General features: G+C 41.5%; 1 protein-coding gene and 2 pseudogenes across 6 annotated transcripts in view; 1 reads left to right on the top strand and 2 right to left on the bottom strand.

Annotated features, from left to right (window-relative positions):
- ULK4 (unc-51 like kinase 4) overlaps positions 1-27,138 on the top strand; it is a 709,752-nt gene that overhangs the window by 4,875 nt on the left and 677,739 nt on the right. For all 6 annotated transcript variants that reach the window (XM_050780350.1, XM_050780346.1, XM_050780348.1 and 3 more), the window contains 2 exons: positions 2,676-2,861; positions 25,501-25,600. In XM_050780350.1, the coding sequence (XP_050636307.1) occupies positions 2,724-2,861; positions 25,501-25,600 (238 nt within the window). In that variant the 5' untranslated portion in view covers positions 2,676-2,723. The remainder of the gene's footprint in view (positions 1-2,675; positions 2,862-25,500; positions 25,601-27,138) is intronic.
- LOC126948533 (cytochrome c oxidase subunit 2-like) overlaps positions 1-27,138 on the bottom strand; it is a 281,739-nt pseudogene that overhangs the window by 192,648 nt on the left and 61,953 nt on the right.
- Positions 1,736-2,054, bottom strand: LOC126948542 (60S ribosomal protein L36-like; annotated as a pseudogene).

The following is a 27,138-nucleotide window of genomic DNA, read 5'->3' as shown; positions in this document are numbered from 1 at the left end:
TCTGGAAAGTTTAATATAGTCTAACATATCTTTCCAAAGAGATGCCAGGTTATGAAAGATGGATTTGTTTTTTTTGAGTGGTGCTCTGTCTTCCAGGCTGGAGTGCAGTGGCATCATCTCAGCTCACTGCCACCTCTGCCTCCTGGGTTCAAGCGATTCTCCTACCTCAGCCTCCTGAGTAGCTGGGATTACAAGTGTGTGCCACCATGCCTGGCTAATTTTTATATTTTTAGTAGAGATAGGGTTTTGCCATGTTGGTCAGGCTGGTCTCAAACTCCTGACCTCAGGTGATCAGCTCACCTCAGCCTCCCAAAGTGCTGGGATTACAGGCGTGAGCCACTGTATTCAGACTGAAAGAATGATTTTAATGAGTTACTTAGATTAACTTCTCATATATTGTTTAATACTCTAATTCCACTTTAACTGAAATTCTAAATAAGATGTCTGATAAGCGATTACATCAAGTCCTTATTTACTTATGAAAATTAAAGGGTTATGTTGGCCAAGAAAACGAACTCATTTAACTTCTTATACCTTAGGTGAAGGTTGAAGTCCTTGGTTAAACCAACAACAACAAACATCTTGATTTAGAGCAGGGGTTGGCAAACTTTTTTTTAATGAAGAGACAAATAGTAAATATTTTAGGGCTTGTGCAGGCTGTAGAGTCTCTGTCACAACCACTCAACTCTGTCATAGGCAATATATAGCAGTTTGAAAGCAGCCATAAGCAATATATAAATGAATGGGTGTGGCTATGTTCCAATTAAACTTTATTTACAAAAGTAGGCAGCATGCCCAATTTGGCCTACGAGCCAGTAGTATTAATGGTATTTGGATTGACTCCTTCGGCCTCTAGGGATTACATGGACTTATCATTCCATATTTGTTTATACTGTATTTTCACTTGTTTTCTCTTTTGCTTCTCATAATTTATAAGGTTTAGGTGGGGCATACCAGTCAAGACTGGCAGAGGGTCTTGACTGCAGGTTGTCCAGGTTCTTGGCGTTTTGAACAAAGAATTGAACAAAATGCCCAGCAAAGCAAAGAAAGAATGAAGCAACAAAAGAATGAAAACAGGGATTTATTGAAAAGGAAAGTACACTCCACAGTGTGGGACCTGCCTGAGCAGCACTGGAAGTCCGGGATACGGATACCCAGTCCAAATACTCCCTAGAAGTTTCCCATTGGCCTTTTCATGCTCACCTCCCGTAAATCAGTGGTGGCCTGCAATCGGTCTGATTGGTTGCCATCAGCCAATTTCATTGATTACATTTCATTCATTGATTCCATTCTCTGCAGCCAGTTAGATGCTAAGGTGAAGTTACAAAGTTGCAAACCAAGACTCCGCCCCAATCACTCTGATTGGTTGCGATCAGTTAATTTCCCATCTGCTGCCTAGAAAAGGTAGGGGGTTTGCAAAGGGAATAGCCTGTGGTCCTTTTGTTACTTAGGCGTGGAAAGTTAGGGTTTTCCTTTCAATTTTGTTATAAGAAGTCAGTGTGAAACAGCCTTAGGTTCCCTGCCTCTAGACCCTATTCTGCCTCACATATTATCCCATTGTGCAGATGTTGTTTTCCATTGTACCAGGTTTCCATTGTAACTGAGAAAGTAAGATACGAGATGTTGGGTAAAATCTAATTCATACCTGGATTTTGTTACTCTTGTTCGAAATAGCTGTTATTTTCACATTTTTTTTTTTTTCTGTGAAGGTTTTATTGACAGAGGGTAGGGGGCCTCAGTCCTTCTTGGCGGCCACTTTCCTCTTGGCGGGCAGGACGTTGCTTAGCTCTTATCTATTCATCTTGGTGCGGATGTGTCCCCCACTCTTTTCTTGATGAACTTGAGGGCCATTTGGCCTTGGAGACCTTGAGCAACTCCATGGCACGCCGGCTCGTAGGGAGCAAAGCCATATACCTTTGGGATGATGTCCCACACAAACTTGTTGTGCTTAGTCTGTTGCCCACTTTGGCGGTGGCTGGGCTAGGCTTGCTCCCATTTTTGGTCACCCTGTAGCCCTCATCGAGGCCCACGGCCACAGGGTAGCTCAGAGCCATGGCTGCCGCTCTCCAATGGTGGCCGTGGCGGAAGGGCCGGCCGCATGGAATGTCGGGAAATCTACCCACCCTAGAGGCATGGGCGGCCACTGTGTTTTAAAAAGATCTTGTTGATGGGAAATTGAATATTGGTTTGTGAATTTTTTTTTTTTTTTTTTTGCAAAGGGAATAGCCTGTGGTCCTTTTGTTACTTAGGCGTGGTTGGAGTGCAGTCCTGGGTTCAAGCGATTCTCCTGCCTCAGCCTCCCGCGTAGCTGGGATTACAGGCGCGCATCACCACGCCTGGCCAAGTTTTGTGTTTTTAGTAGAGACAAGGTTTCACCATGTTGGCCAGGCTGGTCTTGAACTGACCTCAGGTGATCCCCCTGCCGCGGCCTCCCAAAGTGCTGGGATTACAGGCGTGAGCCACTGCGCCAGCTGTGAAATTTTATTTATTTGCTCCGTAGCTTCGTTCATCCTGCAAAAACATTAGCACTAGTATTTAACATTTGTAGGTGAATTTTCTGAATTTGTCGAATTGCTAGATTTTTTTACACATAAAATATCCTGGGCTAATTATCCTAGCGTAATTATTATGCAACTAGCTTGCATTTATCAATGTCATTTTTGTTTACTTTTTAGGAGCTAGAGATGCTATTATTCTACTGTATGTGAGAAATCGGCCCAGAGATGGAAAACTTTATTCTGTATGAGGAGATTGGAAGAGGAAGCAAGACTGTTGTCTATAAAGGGCGACGGAAGGGAACAATCAATTTTGTAGCCATTCTTTGTACTGATAAGTGCAAAAGGCCTGAAATAACCAACTGGGTAAGTCAGTGTATTTACATTGGCATGGGGAAATAGCTATGATGGGTAGAAGGGGATAGCATTTTCACAGTAGTCATTAAATTTGATATATCAAACACCACATTTTCAGTCCGGAATGGGTGACCTTCTATCTATTCAGGGCCACCAGTCCTGAATAATGAGTAATAAACATATCCAAGTAATGACTAACTTAATTTTCTTTTTTGTTTCTTTTTTTTGGTGGGGGGTATAAATCAGGGAAACTATACTCTTTTTTTTTTTTTTCCTTCCCTTAGAAACAGGGTCTGTCTGACTCTGTTGCCCAGACTGGAGTGCACTGGGCTTACTGCAGCCTCGATCTCCTGGGCTCAAATGATCCTCCCACCTCAGCCTCCAGAGTATCTGGGACTACAGGCACATACCACCACACCTGGCTAATTTTTTGTATTTTTCATAGAGTCGGGGTTTGGCTATGTTGCCCAGGCTGGTCTTGAACTCCTGAGCTCAAGTAATCTGCCTGCCTCAGCCTCCCAAAGTGTTGGGATTTCAGGCAGGAGCCAATGAGCCCAGCCTGGAAACGATATTGTATATTAGGTAATTTACTTTTTGAATTTGGTGTATTTAGGAAACAAGCAGGTTCCCCCCTACCTCTGCAATTTACTGTCAAGGAAGGACACTGGGTGAGAGTGACTTGGGTTGGAAATAGCTGTGTCACTTTATAGCCTAGGCTTCTTGGACCATACCTAACTTAAAAAAAAATATTGTGGGCTGGGCGCGGTGGCCACACTTTGAGAGGCCGAGGCGGGCGGATCACGAGGTCAGTAGTTCAATACCAACCTGACCAACATGGTGAAACCCCGTTTCTACTAAAAATACAAAAATTAGCCGGGCGTGGTAGTGCGCGCCTGTAATTCCAGCTACTCAGGAAGCTGAGGCAGGAGAATTGCTTGAACCCGGGAGGTGGAGGTTGCAGTGAGCCGAGATCACGCCATTGCACTCCAACCTGGGCGACAGAGTTAGACTCCATCTCAAAAAAAAAAAAAAATCTATATATATTTATATATAATCTATATAAATATATATAATATATAACATAAATATTTATGTTATAATATATAATCTATATTATTTTATTTATATATTATAATATATATTATATACATGACATATATAAATAAAATAATAATTGGTATTATTTTTACCAATATATTGGTAAAATACAATATAACAAAGTTTGTACCTTAGTGATTTTTAATTGTACAGTTTAGGGATAATAAGTACATTCATATTGCTGTGCAACTATCACCTCCATCTATCCCCATAACTCTTTTCATCTTGTAAAACTGAAGCTCTGTACCCATTAAACTGTAATTCTTCATTTCTCCTTCTCCAGCTTTTGGCAACTATCATTCTACTTTTTGTTTCTGTGGTTTTGACTACTCTATGTAAATGGTATCATACAGCATTTTTCTTTTTTGTGTCTGACTTATTGCACTTAGTGTAATGTCCTCAAGGTTTATCCACGTTGAAGCATGTGTCAGAATTTCCTCCTTTTTAAGGCTGAATCATATTTCATTGTACATATATGAAGTTCATTTTGCTTATCTATTTATGTAACAGTGGACACAAGTTGCTTCCATGTTTTAATTATTGTGAACAATGGTGCTATGAAATGTGGATACAAATATCTTTTTGATATCTTTCTTTCTTTTGTGTGTATACTCAGAAGTGGAATTGCTGGTGCTATGGTAATTCTATTTTTAATTATTTGAAGACTTGCCATACTGTTTTCCTCAGCAGCTCTGCCATCTTTACCTTCCAGCCCATCAGTGTACAAGGGTTCAGTTTCTCTGCATCCTTCTCAGTACTTTTTTTTCTTTTTTTGACAGTAACCATCCTAATGGGTGTGAGGTGGTATCTCATTATTGTTGTGATTTGCATTTCCCTAATGACTAGTGATGCTCAGCAGCATCTTTTCATGTGCTTGTTGACAATTTTATATCTTCTTTGGAGAAATGTCTATTCTTTTTGTCCGTTTCCACAAGTCCTTTGCCCATTCTCTAATCTGGTTGTTTATTTTCTTGCTAAGTTTTATGACTTCTCTATATATTCTAGATATTAATCTGTTATCAGATATATGATATGCAAATATATTTTCTTATTCCATAAGTTGCCTTTTCACTTTGTTGATAGTGCCTTTTGTTGTACTAAAGTTTAAAATTTTTGCAGTCACATTTGTCTTTTTTTTGTTATCTGTGTCTTTGATGTCTTATCCAAATATCCAAAAATCATCGCCAAGCCCAGTGTCATGAAGCTTTTGTCCTATTTGTTGTTCTGAGAGTTATGTATTTTTACCTCAGTGATATTTGACTCATTTTGAGTTAAGTTTTGTATGTGGTGTTCCGTAAATGTCTCAGTTTGGCCTGCTAAAACAAAATACCTTGGACTGGATAGCTTTTAAATAACAGAAATTTATTGGTCACAGTTCTTGGGACTGGGAAGTCCAGGATTAAGGTGCCAGCAGTTTTGGTGTCTGGTAAGGGCTTGCTCTCTTTCTCAAAGATGGTGCCTTCTATGTGTTCCCACATGGCAGAAGAGGAAAACAGGCCCCCTTAAGGTTCTATTCTAAGGGCACTAATTTTATTTATGAGGGCAGAGCCCTCATGACCTAATCATCTCCTAAAGGTTCCACCTCCTAATATACCACCACAATGGGCATTAGGTTTCAATGTGAATTTTAGAGGGACACATTCAGGCCACAACAGTAAAGGTCCAACTTCTCTCTTTTACGTGTGGATATCCAGTTTTCCGGGTACCATTTGTTGAAAAGACTGCGCTTTCTCCATTGAATAGTTTTGGAATACTTGTTGAAAGTCATTTGACCATGTGTGTGAGGGTTTATTTCTGGGCTTCTTATTCTATACTGTTGGTCTATATGTCCGTCTTTATGCCAGTACTATACTGTTTTTATTATTGTAGCTTTGTAGTACGTTTTGGAATCAGGAAGTGTGTGTTCTCCAGCTTTGTTTTTTTTTTCTTTTAAGATTGTTTTGGCCATTTGACATACCTTGAGATTCTATATTAATTTTTGAATAGATTTTTTCTAGTGCCACAAAAATTGTTGGGATTTTGATAAGAATTGCATTGAATGCATAGATTGCTTTGGGTAGATTGATTTTGGGTAGTATTTGAATGTCAATTATTAATATCTGAATATTGCCTTCTAATTCATAAACACGTGATATTTTCCCACTTATTTATGTCTTTTTTTTTTTTTTTTTTGAGATGGAGTCTCCCTCTATCCCATAGGCTGCAATGCAGCGGCACAGTCTTGGCTTACTGCAAGCTCCGCCTCCCGGATTCACGTCATTCTCCTGCCTCAGCCTCCCGAGAAGCTGGGACTACAAGTGCCCGCCACCACGCCCAGCTAATTTTTTGTATTTTTAGTAGAGACGGGGTTTCACCGTGTTAGCCAGGATGGTCTCAATCTCCTGACCTCATGATCCGCCCGCCTCAGCCTCCCAAAGTGTTGGGATTACAGGCGTGAGCCACCACGCCCGGCCTATTTATGTCTTTTAAAATTTTCTTTCAGAAGTGTTTTATAGTTTTTGTTGTGTAAGCCTTTCTACCTGTTTGGTTAATTCCTATGTGTCTTATTCTTTTTGCTGCTATTATAAATGGAGTTGTTTTCTTAATTTCCTTTTTCGATTGTACATTTGTTAATGTATAGAAATTCCCCCTGGGCATGGTGGCTCACATCTGTAATCCCAGCATTTTGAGAGACTGAGGCAGGTGGATTGCTTGAGCTCAGGAGTTCCAGACCAGCCTAGGCAACATGGTGAAAATGTGTCTCTGCAAAAGATACAAAAATTAGCCAGGAGTGGGCCAGGCGCGGTGGGTCCCACCTGTAAGCCCAGCACTTTTGGAGGCCGAGGTGGGCGGATCACTTGAGGCCAGGAGTTCAAGACCAGCCTGGCCAACATGGTGAAACCCTGTCTCTATTAAAAATACAAAAAAATCAGCCAGGCGTGGTGGCACATGTCTGTAGTCGCAGCTACTTGTGAGGCTGAGGCAGGAGAATCACTTGAACTCAGGAGGTGGGGGTTGCAGTGAGCCAAGATTGCACCACTGCACTCCAGCCTGGGCAACAGGGCGAGACTCCGTCTCAAAAATTAGCCGGGGATGGTGGCATGCACCTGAGGTCCCAGCTACTTGGGAAGCTGAAGTGGGAGGATTGCTTGAGCCTGGGTGGCAGGGGTCACAGTGAGCCATGATTGTGCCACTGCACTCCAACCTGAGTGACGGACTGAGACCCTGTCTCCAAAAAAAAAAAAAAAAAAAAAATTAAATAAATAAATAGAGTTTTGCCAGTACCTGCATCAATCAAACCTCATCAGACTGTGCCAGGTGTGGTGGCTCCTGCCTATAATCCCGCCACTTTGAGAGATCAAGGTGGGTAGATCACTTGAGCCCAGAAGTTCAGGACCAGCCTGGGCAACATGGTAAAACCTTGTCTCTAGAAAAAATAGAAAAATTAGCCAGGCATTGTGGTACGTGCCTGTAGTCTCACCTACTTGGGAGACTGAGACAGGAGGATTGCTTCAGCCCTGGAGGTGGAGGTTGCAGTGAGTCGCGATCATGCCACTGCACTCTCGCCTGGGCGACAGAGACACTGTCTCAAAAAAAAAGGCAGATGTGGTGGCTCATGCCTGTAATCCCATCACTTTGGGAAGCCGAGGGGGGCAGATCACCTGAGGTCAGGAGTTTGAGACCAGCCTGGCCAACAAGGTGAGACCCCGTCTCTACTAAAAATACAAAAATTAGCTGGGTATGGTGGTGGGCATCTGTAATCTCAGCTACTTGGAAGGCTGAGGCAGGAGAATCGTGTGAACCTGGAAGGTAGAGGTTGCAGTGAGCTGAGATCATGCCATTGTGCTCCAGCCTGGGCAACAAGAGTGAAACGCCGTCTCAAAAAAAAAAAAAAAACAAAGAGAAATTCCGCTAATCTTTTGAGTGTTGGACCTGGACTTTGTATTTTACTTTGCAAAATTTGTTTTTGTTTTGACAGTTTATTTTATGGAAACTTCAGGGTTTTTTTTTTTTTTTTTTTTTTTTTGAGACAAAGTCTCAGTCTGTCACCCAGGCAGGAGTTCAGTGGCGTGATCTTGGCACACTGCAACCTCTGCCTCCCAGGTTCAAATGATTCTCCTGCCTCAGCCTCCCAAGTAGCTGCGATTTCAGGTGCCTGCCACCACGCCTGGCTAATTTTTTTGTATTTTTAGTAGAGATGAGATTTCACTGTGTTGGCCAGGCTGCTCTCGAACTCCTGACCTCAGGTGATTTGCCCGCCTCGGCCTCCCAAAGTGCTGGGATTACAGGCATGAGCCGCCACACCTGGCCTTAGGGTTTTTTACATATGAAATCAATCATACCGTCTGCAAACAGAGTTGATTTTACTTTTTCCTTTCCAATTTGGATGCCTTTTTTTTTTTCTTGTGTAATTGCTCTGGCTAGGACTTTTTATACCATTTTGACTAGAAGTGGAGAAAGCAGACATTCTTGCCTACTTCTTTATGTTAGAGGAAAAGCTTTACTCTTTCACCATTGACTATGTTGTTTACTTTGGCTTTTTCATATATGACTTTTATTATGTTGAGATAGTTTCCTTCTATTCTAGCTTGTGGAGTTTTTTTTTTTTTTTTTTTTTTTTTTTTTTTTTTAAAGGTTGTTGAATTTTGCCAAGTGCATTTTCTGTATTAATTGAGATGATCATACTTTTTTCCCCCCTTCATAATGTGGTATATTACATTTTCATATGTTCGACCATCTTTGTTTTCCAGGAATAAACCCACTTGGTTACAGTGCATAATCCTTTTAATATACTGCTGAATTCAATTTGCTTGTATTTTGTTGACATATCTAGCTTTCACTAAGATAGTAGGATATTTAGTATAGTGCCTGCCACTTAATAAACACTCTTTCTTTTTTTTTTTGAGACAGAGTCCAGACTCTGTCGTCCAGGCTGGAGTGCAGTGGTGTGATCTTGGCTCACTGCAACCTCTGCCTCCCCTGTGCAAGCGATTCTCCTGCCCCAGCCTCCTGAGTAGCTGGGATTACAGGTGCACACTACCATGCCCAGTGAATCTTTGTATTTTTATTAGAGACGGGGTTTCACTATGTTGGTCAGGCTGCCATCAAACTCCTGACCTCAAGTGATCTGCCCACCTCAGCCTCCTGAATGCTGGGATGATAGGTGGGAGCCACTGTGCCCGGCTTAAATATTCTTTCATGATGTCTGTTATGTCATAGTTACCACTGGAACAAGAAATACATAGAGAATGTGTAGATGGAGAGGGAAATACCCAGAACTGGAAGAGAGTTGAGAAGAGGGATGTGGGGTCATGTGTGGGAAAGAAGGATGAGGGCAGTTTCAGCATGTGCAAGAGTTTTAATGGATATAGAAAGGCCACTGTTTTCTGTCTGCCTTATTCCTGATTTATAGAGGCTGGGGAAGCCTCTCTTTTTCCCAAGATCCATTCACTCACTTCAACAACAAAAGCGTATTGTTGAGTGTCTGCTGTGTTAGAGGGCGAAATGATCGGTCAGAGGCAGATCCTGTACTTCTGAGCTAGATAGTAGCTCAGCTAGATAGGTGAGATAGAGGAATCAAGGCATGTATGAACACTCCATTCAAATGGTTGTCCAAGTCGCTGCTTTTTAGGGGTCTTAGCTCTTGGAAACTCCTGTGTCCCATACCTTGCAGAAGCATTTCTACTCTTTTCCTTTGCAGAAGTTCATCATATGCTACCATTTATTGAGTATATCTAATATGTTCCAGCCACTATGCTGGGTGCATTCACTTCTCACAATTGCCTATGATGTCAGTATTATCCTGATCTACAGTTGGTTCAGATCTGTCGGATCATGGTACCTATGCCCCTTCTCCAGTTGAGGAGGCCAGCAGGGTAGGCCAAGAAAAAAATTACATGTAACAAAGAGTTTGACTTCATGGCCTTTTTTCTCCTCTTCTCCATATAGCATTTACCATCATGCTTCCCACTGGCTGTTCTCAGTTGTCACGTTGACAGTCCTCCTCAGTACTTTCCCTTGCTTTGGACCTTTTCATAACCACACTTTCAGGTGTCATAATTTACCTGTCTCTTGTTCCTTCATTTTAGGACCCTGCTGGATGATGTGTCTAGCTAATGTAACAAATTCATTTTCCTTGAAGTATCATCCCCTTCTGTGATCACATTTTGATAGCATTTTGGAATCTGTCAAAGGCTTAATTCAGGGGAATGGATAATAGGGAATTTTCAAAGACTGCAGTAGGGCCACTGTGGGAGAAATTTTCAGACAAGAAGCTTTGTGATACTTTTTAGGCTTATCAGGATCCAGAACAAATGCCACCATCTTCTGTAAAACTTATCCCGATTAAATCACTTGTTCCTTTGACTGCAACAGGGAAACCTGATCACAGCAGAGAAACTATCTCACCATGAGAATACAACTTGTGACACACACTACAAATGCTGGCCATAAGGGTGGATAGCACAACCCCAGGGAAAATTTCGCTACCATGGTAAACTGATGCCTTTCCAAGTAGAACAAGTACTATTGGGAAATGTACTGGATTCCAAGAGAATGAGGAATATCTAGTACAGGCATTAGTGTAATTCTGGGATCTTTGAGGTCTTAGACACACCTGAATAGTATAGTGTATAGTTCAATGACTTTTAACAAATGTATGCAAGTCATGTAACATCCAAATCAAGAAATAGTCTGTCTATTCCTCCAGAAAGTGCTTCCTGACCTCTCCAGATGTCATCTTCAACACTGCCCCCAGCACTGTTCTTACTTCTATCATTGTAGATTATTTTGCCTATTCTTGAACCTCAAGTAAATGGGTTCCTGTGGTGTGTACTTTTTTGTGTCACACTTCTTTTCCTTAAGATGTTATTGAGATTCACCTGTGTTACTGCAAGTATTATAGTTATTCCTTTATTACTAAAATGTATTCCATTTTGAGTGAATCTTTTTACTGAAGTATATACATACAGGAAAGCATAATTGTATGCTTAAATTTTCATAAAACAAATACACCAGTGAAACCAGCACATAATCAAGACATAACATGAGCAGTATTTTAGATGCCCTTCCTGCCCCCGCCAGTCTCTTTCTTCCCACCCAAGGGTAATCATGATCTTGACTTCTAACTCCACTGATTAATTTTGCTGGTTTTGACTTTCTATGAATGAAGAGTCTGAATACATGTGTAGAGTACAGATGATTGTTTTTGGTCATGGATTGGGTGTGAGGTGTGAAAGAGAAGTCAATGATTATCCTAGGGTTTTGGCCTACATGACTGGAAGGATGGTGATAACACTGAGGGAAAAAAGACTAGGAAAACAATGGATTCGGGCATTTTAATTTTGGGTGCCCATTGGAAGACATTGGGTATTTGAGTCTGCAGTTTAGGGGGTTGATCAGGGTGGAGATGTAAATTTAAGGAAGACATCTGGAAATGGGCACAAAGTACTTTCTGGAGGGATGGAAATGCTGTGTATCTTTATGTGTCAAAATTATATGTCATCAGCATAAGACATTAGGCCAATGTGAGGGAAGATAGAAGAGGACTCAGGACCTTCGCTGTAACATTTAGCAAGTGTAAGGAGAAGGAGGACCCAGCAAAGGAGAGTGAAAGGGAGCATCCAGTGAGAGAGGAGGGGAGCTGGAGAGTGTGGGTAACTGTGGATTGGTTTGCTTATCACCCATTCTGGCATGTTCTCCTGTTCTGCAGGCTCTGGGGAGCTACAAACTGCAATTCCCTGACTCTTTGCAGCCAGAGTTCTAGGTGGGATTGTGATTAAATTAATTAGATGCAGTAGAAGGACACTTGGATTCCAAACTGATGTAAGTGGTAAAGGCCCCAAGGCATCCATTTGCCAGCACATCTTGAGGCAGAGGCAGTATGGTTTGGATGTGGTGGCTTCCTACTGGTGGCAGAGGCAGCACTTTGGTGCTGACAGCTGTGATAGCTGTGTTGGCAGAGTCTTGATTCCTTAATGTTCTGATGGAGATAGGAGCTCCTCTGGTGGCTCAGTTTTATGGTGTGGTTTGGGAACTCTTTCCAGAAATTGAGCCTAGATTCTGTTTCAGGAACTTTCCATCATTAATTCTGGAATTATCTAGGCCCCTTATAAGTCCTTTTGTTAGCCAGAATAGATTCTGTTCTCTGTAACTAAAAATACTGGCCAAATCATGGGATGTTAATAGAGGTCAAATAAAGACAGTAGTATACGGTGATGAGATAAACCACTTGTGTGAGATGCTGCTAATAAGGTGAGAACTGAGGATTTGGCAATGGAGAGGCCACTGATAACCTTGAAGAGAGTGGTTTCAGAAAGTGGTGGGGATGAAAGCTGGAATTAGAATATGTTTTTTTTTTTTTTTGAGACGGAGTCTCGCTCTGCCACCCAGGCTGGAGTGCAGTGGCCGGATCTCAGCTCACTGCAAGCTCCGCCTCCCGGGTTCACGCCATTCTCCTGCCTCAGCCTCCCGAGTAGCTGGGACTACAGGTGCCCGCCACCTCGCCCGGCTAGTTTTTTGTATTTTTTAGTAGAGACGGGGTTTCACTGTGTTAGCCAGGATGGTTTCGATCTCCTGACCTTGTGATCCGCCCGTCTCGGCCTCCCAAAGTGCTGGGATTACAGGCTTGAGCCACCGCGCCCGGCCTAGAATATGTTTACGGGGGAGCGAGCTGGGCTTAGTGGCTCGTTCCTGTAATCCTGGTGTTTTGGGAGGCTGAGGTGGGAGGATTGCTTGAGGCCAGGAGTTTGAGACCAGCCGGGGCAACATAGCAAGACCCTATCTCTACAAAAATAAATAAGTACACTTCTTATAAAAAGAGGGACTGAAGGTAGAGGCCATCCTTAAGGAGTTTTGCTGTATCAAGGAGCAGAGAAATGGGATGATAACTGGATGGAGACAGGAGGTTGAGATGGAAAGAGTTATCAGGAGTTACCTCTGACTCCTGAGATCTGAAATGACATGTTTTTTTTTTTTTTTTTTTTTTTCCTTTTTTTTTGAGACAGGATCTCACTCTGTCATCCAGACTGGAGTATAGTGGCATGCTTTCAGCTCACTGCAACCTCCACCTCCTGGGTTCAGGCAATTCTCCTGCCTCATCCTCCTGTGAAATTACATGTATTAAAACAGGTGGTTTATTTTCTCTCATGTAAAGGAAACTGCACTTGCAAACTGATTCTACCATGTCATCAATTCCCTGTCATTCTTCTCTCCTATCCTTATTTAACTTGGCTTATGTGCAAGGCCATTTCACAGTTGCTGGATGGCCATGTCGCTTTAGTTACCATGTCAGCTTTCCAGGGAGGAAGGGGAAGAAAGGAGGTGCCACGGGGTTACCTTGAATAAACCCCATTAAGTGTTTTCCAGGAAACCTGAGCTACTGACCCTGTTAACATCTTGTTGGTGTCCCCTGTCTGGGCAGGAGTGGGAGAAATCTTTTTCTGGACAGGCACAAGGCTGTTTTTGTCATATAGGAATTCTGTTATTAAAGATTTAGGTAAGCAACTAGCAGCTTTTCCGTAAAGATAATAATTGCAACATGTTTGTATGCTGATGGAAATGGTCTATTAGCAATGGAAAAATACTCAGCATAATGTGGAGAGCAGAAAGTAATATAAGTGAAGTTTGAGGGGGGTTGGGATCATATATACAAGGGGAGGCTTTGACTTTTGGAAGGAGCATGGGTAACTGAGGGGAGGCAGGGTATGGTACAAGATGCAAGTTGGTAGATTCCACGCCAGGAGCCTGAGAAAGTTTTCTTCTGTTTGGTTCTACCTTTCCTGAAATAAGCAAAGTCATCAGTTAGGAGGTAGGAAGGAGAGGAAAGAAGAGGTGTGAATGGTCACTTGAAGAGCAGATTGTCTTGGGCCATTTGAGATTTGTGATCATACATTTAAAGTAAATCAGGCAGCACCGTTTGTTTCTGCTTTACATGCTTGAGGAGCTTCTGCTTTACCTGCTTGAGTAGCTGCAGAGTATGTGGAGGGTTGGTTGAGTTTAACCAGAATTGGAATGCTCGTGGGAGCAAGCTGGAAAGTGTGTGTATATTGTCACAGGCTAGGATGTGTGGAAGAGATTTTGTTGGTAATGCAGTTTTTAGTAAAAGTCTAACAACACCATCTAATAAAAATATAATGGGGGCCACAAATCTAATTTTGAATTTTTTAGTAGCCACATTGAAAAATGAAAAACAAATGGGTGAAATTAACTTTGGTAATGTCTGTCTTGCCTGCCTGCCTGCCTGCCTGCCTGCCTGCCTGCCTGCCTGCCTGCCTGCCTGCCTGCCTGCCTGCCTGCCTTCCTTCCTTCCTTCCTTCCTTCCTTCCTTCCTTCCTTCCTTCCTTCCTTCCTTCCTTCCTTCCTTCCTTCCTTCTTTCTTTCTTTCTTTTTCTTTCTTTTCTTTTCTTTTCTTTTCTTTTCTTTTCTTTTCTTTTCTTTTCTTTTCTTTTCTTTTCTTTTCTTTTCTTTTCTTTTCTTTTTCTTTTCTTTTCTTTTCTTTTCTTTCTTACAGAGTCTTGCAGTGGTACCATCTCGGCTCACTGCAAGCTCCGCCTCCCGGGTTCACGCCATTCTCCTGCCTCAGCCTCCTGAGTAGCTGGGACTATAGGCGCCCGCCACCACGCCCGGCTAATTTTTTGTATTTTTAGTAGAGATGGAGTTTCACTGTGTTAGCCAGGATGGTCTTGATCTCCTGACCTTGTGATCCACCCACCTCAGCCTCCCAAAGTGCTGGGATTACAGGCGTGAGCCATCGCGCCCAGCCTAACTTTGGTAATAAATATATTTCTAAAACCAGTGTACACAATGTACGATCATTTCAACATATAATTGGTAAAAACTATTTATTTTTTTATTTATTTGAGATGAAGTCTTGCTCTCCCACCCAGGCTGGAGTGCAGTGGTGCGATCTAGGCTTTCTGCAACCTCTGCCTTCTGGGTTCAAGTGATTCTCCTGCCTCAGCCTCCTAAGTTCCTGGAACTTCAGACATGTACCACCATGCCCGCCTAATTTTTGTATTTTTTGTAGAGATAGGATTTCACCATGTTGGCCAGGCTGGTCTCAAACTCCTGACCTCAAGTGATCTGCCCGCCTCGGCCTCCCAAAGTGTTGGGTTTACAGTCGTGAGCCACTGCACCTGGCCGGTAAAAACTATTATTGAGATATTGTTTATTATTTTTTGGTATGAAGTCTTCAGAATACTGTGTGTATTTCACATCTGTAGCACATCCCAGTTCAGACAAGCCACTTTTTGAGTTCTGAGTAGCCCTGTGTGGCACATCGCTCCCACATTGAACACTGTAGGTCTGTGGAGTAACCATGGATAGATAGGTGGTTGAGGTGAAGGTGGAGGGCAAGACTTTGAGAGGCAGTTTGGTCCAGCATTTAGAAGAGTGGGCATGGGGCATATGTTGAATGATGAGGAGTGCTGGAAGGAAGTGCTGGGGCCCAGATTCTGTTGGTGATTCTGTTGTAATTGCCATGTCCCCTTTATTTTTCATCAGGACCTCCCCCTTCCTGTGCCTGAATCAGTGGGAGTCCTTAAACATGGACACCAGGTGGTCTTCCTTATTCTTTGGTGGCCTTATTAGTTTTGCAGTTTCTTTCCCTCCCTCCCTCCCTCCCTCCCTCCCTCCCTCCCTCCCTCCCTCCCTCCCCCTCCCTCCCCCTCCCTTCCTTCCTTCCTTCCTTCCTTCCTTCCTTCCTTCCTTCCTTCCTTCCTTCCTTCCTTCCTTCCTTCCTTCCTTCCTTCCTTCCTCCTTTCTTCTTTCTTTCTCTGTCACTCAGGCTGGGTGCAGTGATGTGATCACGGCTCACTGCGCCTTGACTTCCGGGCTCAAGGGATCCTCCTGCCTCAGCCTCTCTAGTAGCTGGGACCACAAGCATGTGCCACCATGCCTGGCTAAGTTTTTCATTTTAGTTTTGTAGTTTCTTGCAAGTTGCTCCTTAAATTTTCTCTTGGTCACTCTGCTTTCTGTTTTTTAACTCCTCTGTCTTCTAAGTTATGTGGATCCATTTTCCTCTAATTGTGCTACGGTATGAGCCCACCTAGTTGTTCACAGAGTGTTTCATTTTTAAAATGGGGAGCTCTGTATATATGGGCTCATCTGTTTGTGTTAAGTGGTAGTAGAGTTTGGATGTAACTTTAAAAAAAAGTTTATTTATTTATTTATTTTTTAAAGCTGAGCACAGTGACTCATACCTGTAATCCCAGCACTCTGGGAGGCTGAGGTGGGAGGATTGGTTGAATCCAGGAGTTCAAGACCAACTGGGGCAACAAAGTGAGACCTTGTGTATGCAAAAAATCAAAAAAGTCAACCGAATGTAGTGGTGCAACTATGGTCCCCACTACTCTGGAGGCTGAGGGAGGAGGAGGATCCCTTGAGCCCAATAGATGAAGGCTACAGTGAGCCATGATTGTGCCACTGTGCTCCAGCCTGGGTATAGAGTGAGACCTTGTTTCAAAAAAAAAAAAAAAAAAAAAGGACAGGATTGAAAGCACTTTGTTAGTTGTCAGCAATTTTGGATCTTGATGGTTTGCTAGTAATGCACACATTTTTGTGGTTTTATTTTTCGTATTTAGTGGAATTTTAAAAGGAGAAAGCAAAACCTCCAGAACAACTTAGTATTTTTTAACAGATAGGCTTTTGCATGTTTATTATTTGTTTTTTATGCACGAGTATTCTTATGATCTGACAGAAATGTACATTTTTAAGATCAGTGTGCTTATTGTAAAGATACCTTTTACAATAGGGTGAATTGATGACACTAGGATTCATCTAGGATGTTTCTTTTTTTTTTTTTTTTAAATACTTATCGAACAGAAAATAAGAATGTTTCTTTTTTTTTTTTTTTTTTGGAGTTGGGGTCTTGCTGTCTTGCCCAGGCTGGAGTGCAGTGGTGCAACACAGTTCACTGCAGCCTTGAACTCCTGGGCTCCAGCTATCCTGCCTCAGTGTACTGAGTAGCTGGGACTACAGGTATGCATCACCATGCCTGGCTAATTAAAAAAATATTTTTAGTGGAGATGAGGTCTTGCTATATTGCTCAGGCTTGTGTTAAAACTGTTACTGAAACACCAGGGGTTTGGTCTAGGTCCTGCTGTTTTCCACACAGAAAACCAATCACTGAGATGACACCTATTGCCAGGGAAGAAGGCTTTAATCAGGTGCTGCTGCCAAGGAGATGGGAGCTCAGTCTCAAAAACCAATCTCCTTGACTGACTAAAATTAGGGGTTCATATAACAGGAAAGAAACATAGCAATGTGTGAGAAAACAGACCTTTGGAGGTGAAAGGAAGCAATCATGATGAATCAGGGGCCTGGTGCCTCATGTCTGGGTATGGTGATCTGGTGAGCTTCAGTTCCTTGATACTTTTTGAGAGGTTTGGGGGGGGGTCCTTTCCTGAGGAAGCAGTTCAAATAAAACAGATGTAAGTTTCAAGCTTTAAGACTAGAAGGGTCAATTTCTATGTTTATATATATGTTTATATATATAAAACTGTGGCACTGGTCCCCAACTTTTTTTTTGACACCAGGGACTGGTTTTGTGGAAGACAGTTTTTTCATGGGGTGGGGATTGTTTCGGGATGAAACTGTTCCACCTCAGATCATCAGGCATTAGATTCTCATAAGGAGTGGGCAGCCTGGATCCCTCCCATGCGCAGTTCACAATAGCGTTTGCACTTCTGTGAGAATCTAATGCTGCTACTGATCTGACAGGAGGCAAGCTCAAGAAGTAATGCTTGCTTGCTGACTGTTCACCTGCTGCTGTCTGGCCTGGTTCCTAACAGGCCATGGACCTGGACCGGTCCACGGCCCAGGAGTTGGGGACCCCTGGCTCAAGTGATCCTCCTGCCTTGACCTCCTAAAGTGTTGGGATTACAGGCATGAGCCACTGCCATTGACCAGGAATTGCTTTTTTTTTTTTTTTTTTTTTTTTTGAGACAGAGTCTTGCTCTGTTGCCCAGACTGGGGTGCAGTGGCACAATCTTGGCTCACTGCAAGCTCTGCCTCCCGGGTTCACGCCATTCTCCTGCTTCAGCCTCCTGAGGAGCGGGACTGCATGTGCCTGCCACCATGCCAGGCTAATTTTTTTATTTTTAGTAGAGACAGGGTTTCACCATGTTAGCCAGGATGGTCTCAATCTCCTGACCTTGTGATCTGCCCGCCTTGGCCTCCCAAAGTACTGGAATTACAGGCGTGAACCACCACACCTGGCCAGACCAGGAATATATATATATATATTTTTATTATACTTTAAGTTCTAGGGTACATGTGCATAATGTGCAGGTTTGTTACATATGTATACTTGTGCCATGTTGGTGTGCTGCACCCATCAACTCGTCAGCACCCATCAACTCGTCATTTACATCAGGTATAACTCCCAATGCAATCCCTCCCCCCTCCCCCCTCCCTGTGATAGGCCCCGGTGTGTGATGTTCCCCTTCCCAAGTCCAAGTGATCTCATCGTTCAGTTCCCACCTATGAGTGAGAACATGCGGTGTTTGGTTTTCTGTTCTTGCGATAGTTTGCTAAGAATGATGGTTTCCAGTTGCATCCATGTCCCTACAAAGGACACAAACTCATCCTTTTTTATGGCTGCGTAGTATTCCATGGTGTATATGTGCCACATTTTCTTAATCCAGTCTGTCACTGATGGACATTTGGGTTGATTCCAAGTCTTTGCTATTGTGAATAGTGCTGCAATAAACATACGTGTGCATGTGTCTTTATAGCAGCATGATTTATAATCCTTTGGGTATATACCCAGTAATGGGATGGCTGGGTCATATGGTACATCTAGTTCTAGATCCTTGAGGAATCGCCATACTGTTTTCCATAATGGTTGAACTAGTTTACAATCCCACCAACAGTGTAAAAGTGTTCCTGTTTCTCCACATCCTCTCCAGCACCTGTTGTTTCCTGACTTTTTAATGACTGCCATTCTAACTGGTGTGAGATGGTATCTCATTGTGGTTTTGATTTGCATTTCTCTGATGACCAGTGATGATGAACATTTTTTCATGTGTCTGTTGGCTGTATGAATGTCCTCTTTTGAGAACTGTCTGTTCATATCCTTTGCCCACTTTTTGATGGGTTTGTTTGTTTTTTTTCTTGTAAATTTGTTTGAGTTCTTTGTAGGTTCTGGATATTAGCCCTTTGTCTGATGACTAGATTGCAAAAATTTTCTCCCATTCTGTAGGTTGCCTTTTCACTCTGATGGTAGTTTCTTTTGCTGTGCAGAAGCTCTTTAGTTTAATGAGATCCCATTTGTCAATTTTGGCTTCTGTTGCCGTTGCTTTTGGTGTTTTAGACATGAAGTCCTTGCCCATGCCTATGTCCTGAATGGTATTACCTAGGTTTTCTTCTAGGGTTTTTATGGTATTAGGTCTAACATTTAAGTCTCTAATCCATCTTGAATTAATTTTCGTATAAGGAGTAAGGAAAGGATCCAGTTTCAGCTTTCTACTTATGGCTAGCCAATTTTCCCAGCACCATTTATTAAATAGGGAATCCTTTCCCCAGTTCTTGTTTTTCTCAGGTTTATCAAAGATCAGATGGCTGTAGATGTGTGGTATTATTTCTGAGGACTCTGTTCTGTTCCATTGGTCTATATCTCTGTTTTGGTACCAGTACCATGCTGTTTTGGTTACTGTAGCCTTGTAGTATAGTTTGAAGTCAGGTAGCGTGATGCCTCCAGCTTTGTTCTTTTGACTTAGGATTGTCTTGGAGATGCGGGCTGTTTTTTGGTTCCATATGAACTTTAAAGCAGTTTTTTCCAATTCTGTGAAGAAACTCATTGGTAGCTTGATGGGGATGGCATTGAATCTATAAATTACCTTGGGCAATATGGCCATTTTCACGATATTGATTCTTCCTATCCATGAGCATGGTATGTTCTTCCATTTGTTTATGTCCTCTTGTATTTCACTGAGCAGTGGTTTGTAGTTCTCCTTGAAGGGGTCCTTGACATCCCTTGTAAGTTGGATTCCTAGGTATTTGATTCTCTTTGAAGCAATTGTGAATGGAAGTTCATTCATGAAATGGCTCTCTGTTTGTCTGTTACTGGTGTATAAGAATGCTTGTGATTTTTGCACATTAATTTTGTATCCTGAGACTTTGCTGAAGTTTCTTATCAGCTTAAGGAGATTTTGGGCTGAGACAATGGGGTTTTCTAAATAAACAATCATGTCATCTGCAAAGAGGGACAATTTGACTTCTTCTTTTCCTAACTGAATACCCTTGATTTCTTTCTCTTGCCTGATTGCCCTAGCCAGAACTTCCAACACTATGTTGAATAGGAGTGGTGAGAGAGGGCATCCCTGTCTTGTGCCAGTTTTCAAAGAGAATTTTTCCAGATTTTGCCCATTCAGTATGATATTGGCTGTGGGTTTGTCATAAATAGCTCTTATGATTTTGAGATACGTTCCATCAATACCGAATTTATTGAGAGTTTTTAGCATGAAGGGCTGTTGAATTTTGTCAAAGGCCTTTTCTGCATCTATTGAGATAATCATGTGGTTCTTGTCTTTGGTTCTGTTTATATGCTGGATTACGTTTATTGATTTGCGTATGTTGAACCAGCCTTGCATCCCAGGGATGAAGCCTACTTGATCATGGTGGATAAGCTTTTTGATGTGCTGCTGGATCCGGTTTGCCAGTATTTTATTGAGGATTTTTGCGTCGATGTTCATCAGGGATATTGGTCTAAAATTCTCTTTTTTTGTTGTGTCTCTGCCAGGCTTTGGTATCAGGATGATGTTGGCCTCATGAAATGAGTTAGGGAGGATTCCCTCTTTTTCTATTGATTGGAATAGTTTCAGAAGGAATGGTACCAGCTCCTCCTTGTACCTCTGGTAGAATTCAGCTGTGAATCCATCTGGTCCTGGACTTTTTTTCGTTGGTAGGCTATTAATTATTGCCTCAATTTCAGAGCCTGCTATTGGTCTATTCAGGGATTCAGCTTCTTCCTGGTTTAGTCTTGGGAGAGTGTAAGTGTCCAGGAAATTATCCATTTCTTCTAGATTTTCTAGTTCATTTGTGTAGAGGTGTTTATAGTATTCTCTGATGGTAGTTTGTATTTCTGTGGGGTCGGTGGTGATATCCCCTTTATCTTTTTTTATTGCGTCTATTTGATTCTTCTCTCTTTTCTTCTTTATTAGTCTTGCTAGCGGTCTATCAATTTTGTTGATCTTTTCAAAAAACCAACTCCTGGATTCATTGATTTTTTGGAGAGTTTTTTGTGTCTCTATCTCCTTCAGTTCTGCTCTGATCTTAGTTATTTCTTGCCTTCTGCTAGCTTTTGACTGTGTTTGCTCTTGCTTCTCTAGTTCTTTTAATTGTGATGTTAGAGTGTCAATTTTAGATCTTTCCAGCTTTCTCTTGTGGGCATTTAGTGCTATAAATTTCCCTCTACACACTGCTTTAATTGTGTCCCAGAGATTCTGGTATGTTGTATCTTTGTTCTCATTGGTGTCAAAGAACATCTTTATTTCTGCCTTCATTTCGTTATGTACCCAGTAGTCATTCAGGAGCAGGTTATTCAGTTTCCATGTAGTTGAGCAGTTTTGATTGAGTTTCTTAGTCCTGAGTTCTAGTTTGATTGCACTGTGGTCTGAGAGACAGTTTGTTATAATTTCTGTTTTTGTACATTTGCCGAGGAGTGCTTTACTTCCAATTATGTGGTCAATTTTGGAATAAGTGCGATGTGGTGCTGAGAAGAATGTATATTCTGTTGATTTGGGATGGAGAGTTCTGTAGATGTCTATTAGGTCTGCTTGCTGCAGAGATGAGTTCAATTCCTGGATATCCTTGTTAACTTTCTGTCTCATAGATCTGTCTAATGTTGACAGTGGGGTGTTGAAGTCTCCCATTATTATTGTATGGGAGTCTAAGTCTCTTTGTAAGTCTCTAAGGACTTGCTTTATGAATCTGAGTGCTCCTGTATTGGGTGCATATATATTTAGGATAGTTAGCTCTTCCTGTTGAATTGATCCCTTTACCATTATGTAATGGCCTTCTTTTTTTTTTTTTTTTTTGAGGCGGAGTCTCGCTCTGTCGCCCAGGCTGGAGTGCAGTGGCGCGATCTCGGCTCACTGCAAGCTCCGCCTCGATCTCCTGACCTCGTGATCCGCCCGTCTCGGCCTCCCAAAGTGCTGGGATTACAGGCTTGAGCCACTGCGCCCGGCCTGTAATGGCCTTCTATGTCTCTTTTGATCTTTGATTGTTTAAAGTCTGTTTTATCAGAGACTAGTATTGCAACCCCTGCTTTTTTTTGTTTTCCATTGGCTTGGTAGATCTTCCTCCATCCCTTTATTTTGAGCCTATGTGTGTCTCTGCATGTGAGATGGGTCTCCTGAATACAGCAGACTGATGGGTCTTGACTCTTTATCCAGTTTGCCAGTCTGTGTCTTTTAATTGGAGCATTTAGTCCATTTACATTTAAGGTTAATATTGTTATGTGTGAACTTGATCCTGCCATTATGATATTAACTGGTTATTTTGCTTGTTAGTTGATGCAGTTTCTTCCTAGCCTCGATGGTTTTTACATTTTGGCATGTTTTTGCAATGGCTGGTACCTGTTGTTCCTTTCCATGTTTAGTGCTTCCTTCAGGGTCTCTTGTAAGGCAGGCCTAGTGGTGACAAAATCTGTAAGCATTTGCTTATGAAACTTAGTTTGGCTGGATATGAAATTCTGGGTTTAAAATTCTTTTCTTTAAGAATGCTGAATATTGGCCCCCACTCTCTTCTGGCTTGTAGAGTTTCTGCCAAGAGATCTGCTGTTAGTCTGATGGGCTTCCCTTTGTGGGTAACCCGACCTTTCTCTCTGGCTGCCCTTAAGATTTTTTCCTTCATTTCAACTTTGGTGAATCTGGCAATTATGTGTCTTGGAGTTGCTCTTCTCGAGGAGTATCTTTGTGGCGTTCTCTGTATTTCCTGAATTTGAATGTTGGGCAGCCCTACTAGGTTGGGGAAGTTCTCCTGGATGATATCCTGAAGAGTATTTTCCAACTTGGTTCCATTTTCCCCCTCACTTTCAGGCACCCCAATCAGACGTAGATTTGGTCTTTTTACATAATCCCATACTTCTTGGAGGCTTTGTTCATTTCTTTTTCTTCTTTTTTCTTTAGATTTCTCTTCTCGCTTCATTTCATTCATTTGATCCTCAATCGCTGATACTCTTTCTTCCAGTTGATCGAGTCGGTTACTGAAGCTTGTGCATTTGTCATGTATTTCTCATGTCATGGTTTTCATCTCTGCCCGTTCGTTTATGGCCTTCTCTGCATTAATTATTCTGGTTATCAATTCTTCCACTCTTTTTTCAAGATTTTTAGTTTCTTTGCGCTGGGTTCGTAATTCCTCCTTTAGCTCTGAGAAGTTTGATGGACTGAAGCCTTCTTTTCTCATCTCGTCAAAGTCATTCTCCGTCCAGCTTTGATCCGTTGCTGGCGATGAGCTGCGTTCCTTTGGAGGGGGCGATGCACTCTTATTTTTTGAATTTCCAGCTTTTCTGCCCTGCTTTTTCCCCATCTTTGTGGTTTTGTCTGCCTCTGGTCTTTGATGATGGTGATGTACTGATGGGGTTTTGGTGTGGCTGTCCTTCCTCTTTGTTAGTTTTCCTTCTAACAGTCAGGACCCTCAGCTGTAGGTCTGTTGGAGATTGCTTGAGGTCCACTCCAGACCCTGTTTGCCTGGGTGTCAGCAGCAGAGGCTGCAGAAGATAGAATACTGGTGAACAACGAGTGTACCTGTCTGATTCTTGCTTTGGAAGCTTCCTCTCAGGGGTGTACTCCACCGTGTGAAGTGTGGGGTGTCCAGACCAGGAATATTTTTAAAAGTAGATTGTAGAATCCTGAGAGTTCTTTTAAAAATTAAAAAAAAAAAAGTACAACTTCACTGTAGAAACTTAGACAATAGGGAAAAATGAATAGAAGAAAAAAGGGCAATTGTCCTATCACCTAAAGATAATCATTGCTTAACCGGGCACAGTGGCTCACACCTGTAATCCCAGCACTGTGGGAGGCCAAGGCGGGTGCATCACTTGAGGTCAGGAGTTCATGACCAGCCTGACCAACATGGTGAAACCCCATCTCTACTAAAAGTACAAAAATTGGCTGGGCATGGTGGTGTGTACCTGTAATCCCAGCTACTTGGGAGGCTGAGGCAGAGAATTGCTTGAACCCGGGAGGCAGAGGTTGCAGTGAGCCGAGATTGCACCACTGTACTCCAGCCTGGATGACAGAGTAAGACTCCTTCAAAAAAAAAAAAAGAAGATAATCATTGCTCATGTCTTGGTTTGTTTCCTTCTAGTTTCTGAGTTTGTTCTTTAATGGTTTAGTCGTGGTATAATTTTGTTTTTTGCCCTTCTCAATTAACATTATAACACTCATTCCTCTATGTATTAAAATTAAGTATACATTTTAATGTTGACAATATTTTGTCAGTTGATAATACAACTTAGTTAACTATTATATTATTGAGTAGGTAGGTTATGTTTACTTAGGAGAAATTTTTTCCCTTTAAAATTATTTTTTCTTTCTTGGCTATGAAAGTAGTGTGTATTAGTATAGCCAATAGAAAATGAGAGAAAAGTAGAATTAAAAAACACCAGCAGTTTCACTAATAACAGTAGGTATGTTGGTGAATATCTTCTGGTCATTTTTCTATAAATAATTCTTTTGCAAATTTATATTTACAGAGATATGCAAAAGAGTATTACACAAGTTTTAAAAAATTTATTTATTTATTTATTTAGAAATGGAGTCTTGCTCTGTCACCCAGGCTGGAGTGCAGTGGCACCATCTCAGCACACTGCAACTTCTGCCTTCTGAGTTCAAGCAATTTTCCTGCCTTAGTCTCCAAGTAGCTTGAATTTCAGGCTACTGAACGGCGTGTGCCGTCATACCCAACTGATTTTTGTATTTTTAGTAGAGACGGGGTTTCACCATGTTGGTCAGGCTGCTCTTGAACTCCTGACTTCAAGTCATCCGCCCACTTCTGTCTCCCAAAGTGCCGGGATTGTTAGAGGTGTGAGTCACCGTGCATGGCCAAAAAAGTTTATTTTTTATTTATTTATTTATTTATTTATTTTTGAGACGGAGTCTCGCTCTGCCGCCCAGGCTGGAGTGCAATGGCCGGATCTCAGCTCACTGCAAGCTCTGCCTCCCGGGTTCACGCCATTCTCCTGCCTCAGCCTCCCGAGTAGCTGGGACTACAGGCGCCCGCCACCTCGCCCGGCTAGTTTTTTTGTATTTTGTAGTAGAGACAGGGTTTCACCGGGTTAGCCAGGATGGTCTCGATCTCCTGACCTCGTGATCCGCCCGTCTCGGCCTCCCAAAGTGCTGGGATTACAGGCTTGAGCCACCGCGCCCGGCCAAAAGTTTATTTTTAAGGTAGTGTTTTTCTGTGTGACTAGCCCTCATAATCATGATTTCTAATATCTGTATCGAATTCCACCAAATAAATGTCACCATTTTCTTATCCACTTACCAATTGTATATTTAGGTTTTTCTCAGTGGTTGTAAGAGTTTTAGGTATTTCTTTTTAGAGTGAATGCTCTGTGTTTTTATAGGTCCGTCTCACCCATGAAATTAAACACAAGAATATTGTAACTTTTCATGAATGGTATGAAACCAGCAATCACCTCTGGCTAGTGGTGGAACTCTGCACAGGTAAGAAAGAGTATGTAAAAAGTGCTATGAATATAGTATTGAAAAAAAACATGCTGTAAGTTTTGTTACTTTTGATGTTATTTACTATGTTAACTTGAAAATCTATTGCTCTGTGGATGTTAGGGAAGGGTGAAGAGCAAAGATGTTTGGGAAAAAGAATTATGTAAATTCAATTCTGGGTTGGGTTTACTTTGGTGTATTATTACATTACATACATAAAAATTTAGAAATGTTTTAAAGTGGTGATTAATTTATCAAAAATATTTTCCCAGGGAATAAAAACGAACATTTTAAGTTGACTAGCTATTAATTAGCTAATACATTTATAAAGTATCTTTTTGTTTCTGTGAAAAGCATACTGTACCTCCTAAAATTTTAAGCAATGTGAAAAAGTACAAAGATGAACCAACAAATAATTAGAGATAACAAATTATAGCCATTCCTTCATACTGCTTTCTAGGACTATATACAGGGAGAAAGGTGACTAAATACATATTATCTGGGCTTTTAGTTTCAAAATTTTAAGAGTTTAACAGGGAAAAAATGTAATAACCACTACTAAGTACTACTATTAACTACTATGAAGTACTACTGTTAGTGTACTTCTGTTTATACATTGAGTAACAATAAAGGATACTTGAATATTGATACAATTATTACTAGCTTTGTGAATCTAACTTATCATATTGACACAGAATTTACAAAACTTAAGTAATTTGGATTAATAACTTACTTGATTTTATTTTTCTGAATCAATAGGACAGAATTATGGTTGAATTACTTCCATAGATGTACACATTGACAAAGTTATCAAGAGATAGTCCTAGAATTAGTTTTTTGCTTCAGCTGACCAGATGTAGTATCCTAACTGTAAAACATGCCTACGTCTGTAACGGCCCCTCACCCACCAAAACAAAATAAAACCCCAAATACCTCTTCCCTTCATCATAGTAATTCATACTCAACTTTCCAATGCCAGCAGAGACTTTACGTTTTCTGAATTTGGCTGTTGTATTAATTTTCCATTTGTGTAGGTATATAGTAGGTATGTATATTAATATTTATGGGGAACATGACATAGTTGGTACAGGCATGCAGTGTGTAATAAGCACATCAGGGTAAATGGGGTGTCCATTTCCTCAAGCATTTATCCTTTGTGTTACAATCCAATTATATTCTTTTAGTTATTTTAAAATGTACAGTTCAATTATTATTGACTTTAGCTACCTGTTGTATTATCAAGTACTAGTTCTTATTCATTCTTACTATTTATTTTCACCCATTAACCATCCCCACTCCCTGCCACCTCCCCACTACTCTTCCCAACCTTTGGTAGCCATTCTTCTGTTCTCTGTCTCCATGATTTCAATTGTTTTAATTTTCAGCTCCCACAAATGAGTGAGGACATGCAATGTTTGTCTTTCTGTGTCTGGCTTATTTTACTTAACATAATGACCTCCAGTTCCAACCATGTTGTTGCAGATGACAAAATCTCTCTTTTATGGCTGAATAGTACTCCCTTGTATATATGTACCATA

The sequence above is a fragment of the Macaca thibetana genome, chromosome 2, assembly GCF_024542745.1.
Source record: "Macaca thibetana thibetana isolate TM-01 chromosome 2, ASM2454274v1, whole genome shotgun sequence".
Lineage (NCBI taxonomy): Eukaryota > Metazoa > Chordata > Mammalia > Primates > Cercopithecidae > Macaca > Macaca thibetana.
The sequence above is the reverse complement of the archived record's forward strand: the minus strand, read 5'-3'. Positions and strand labels throughout refer to the sequence as shown.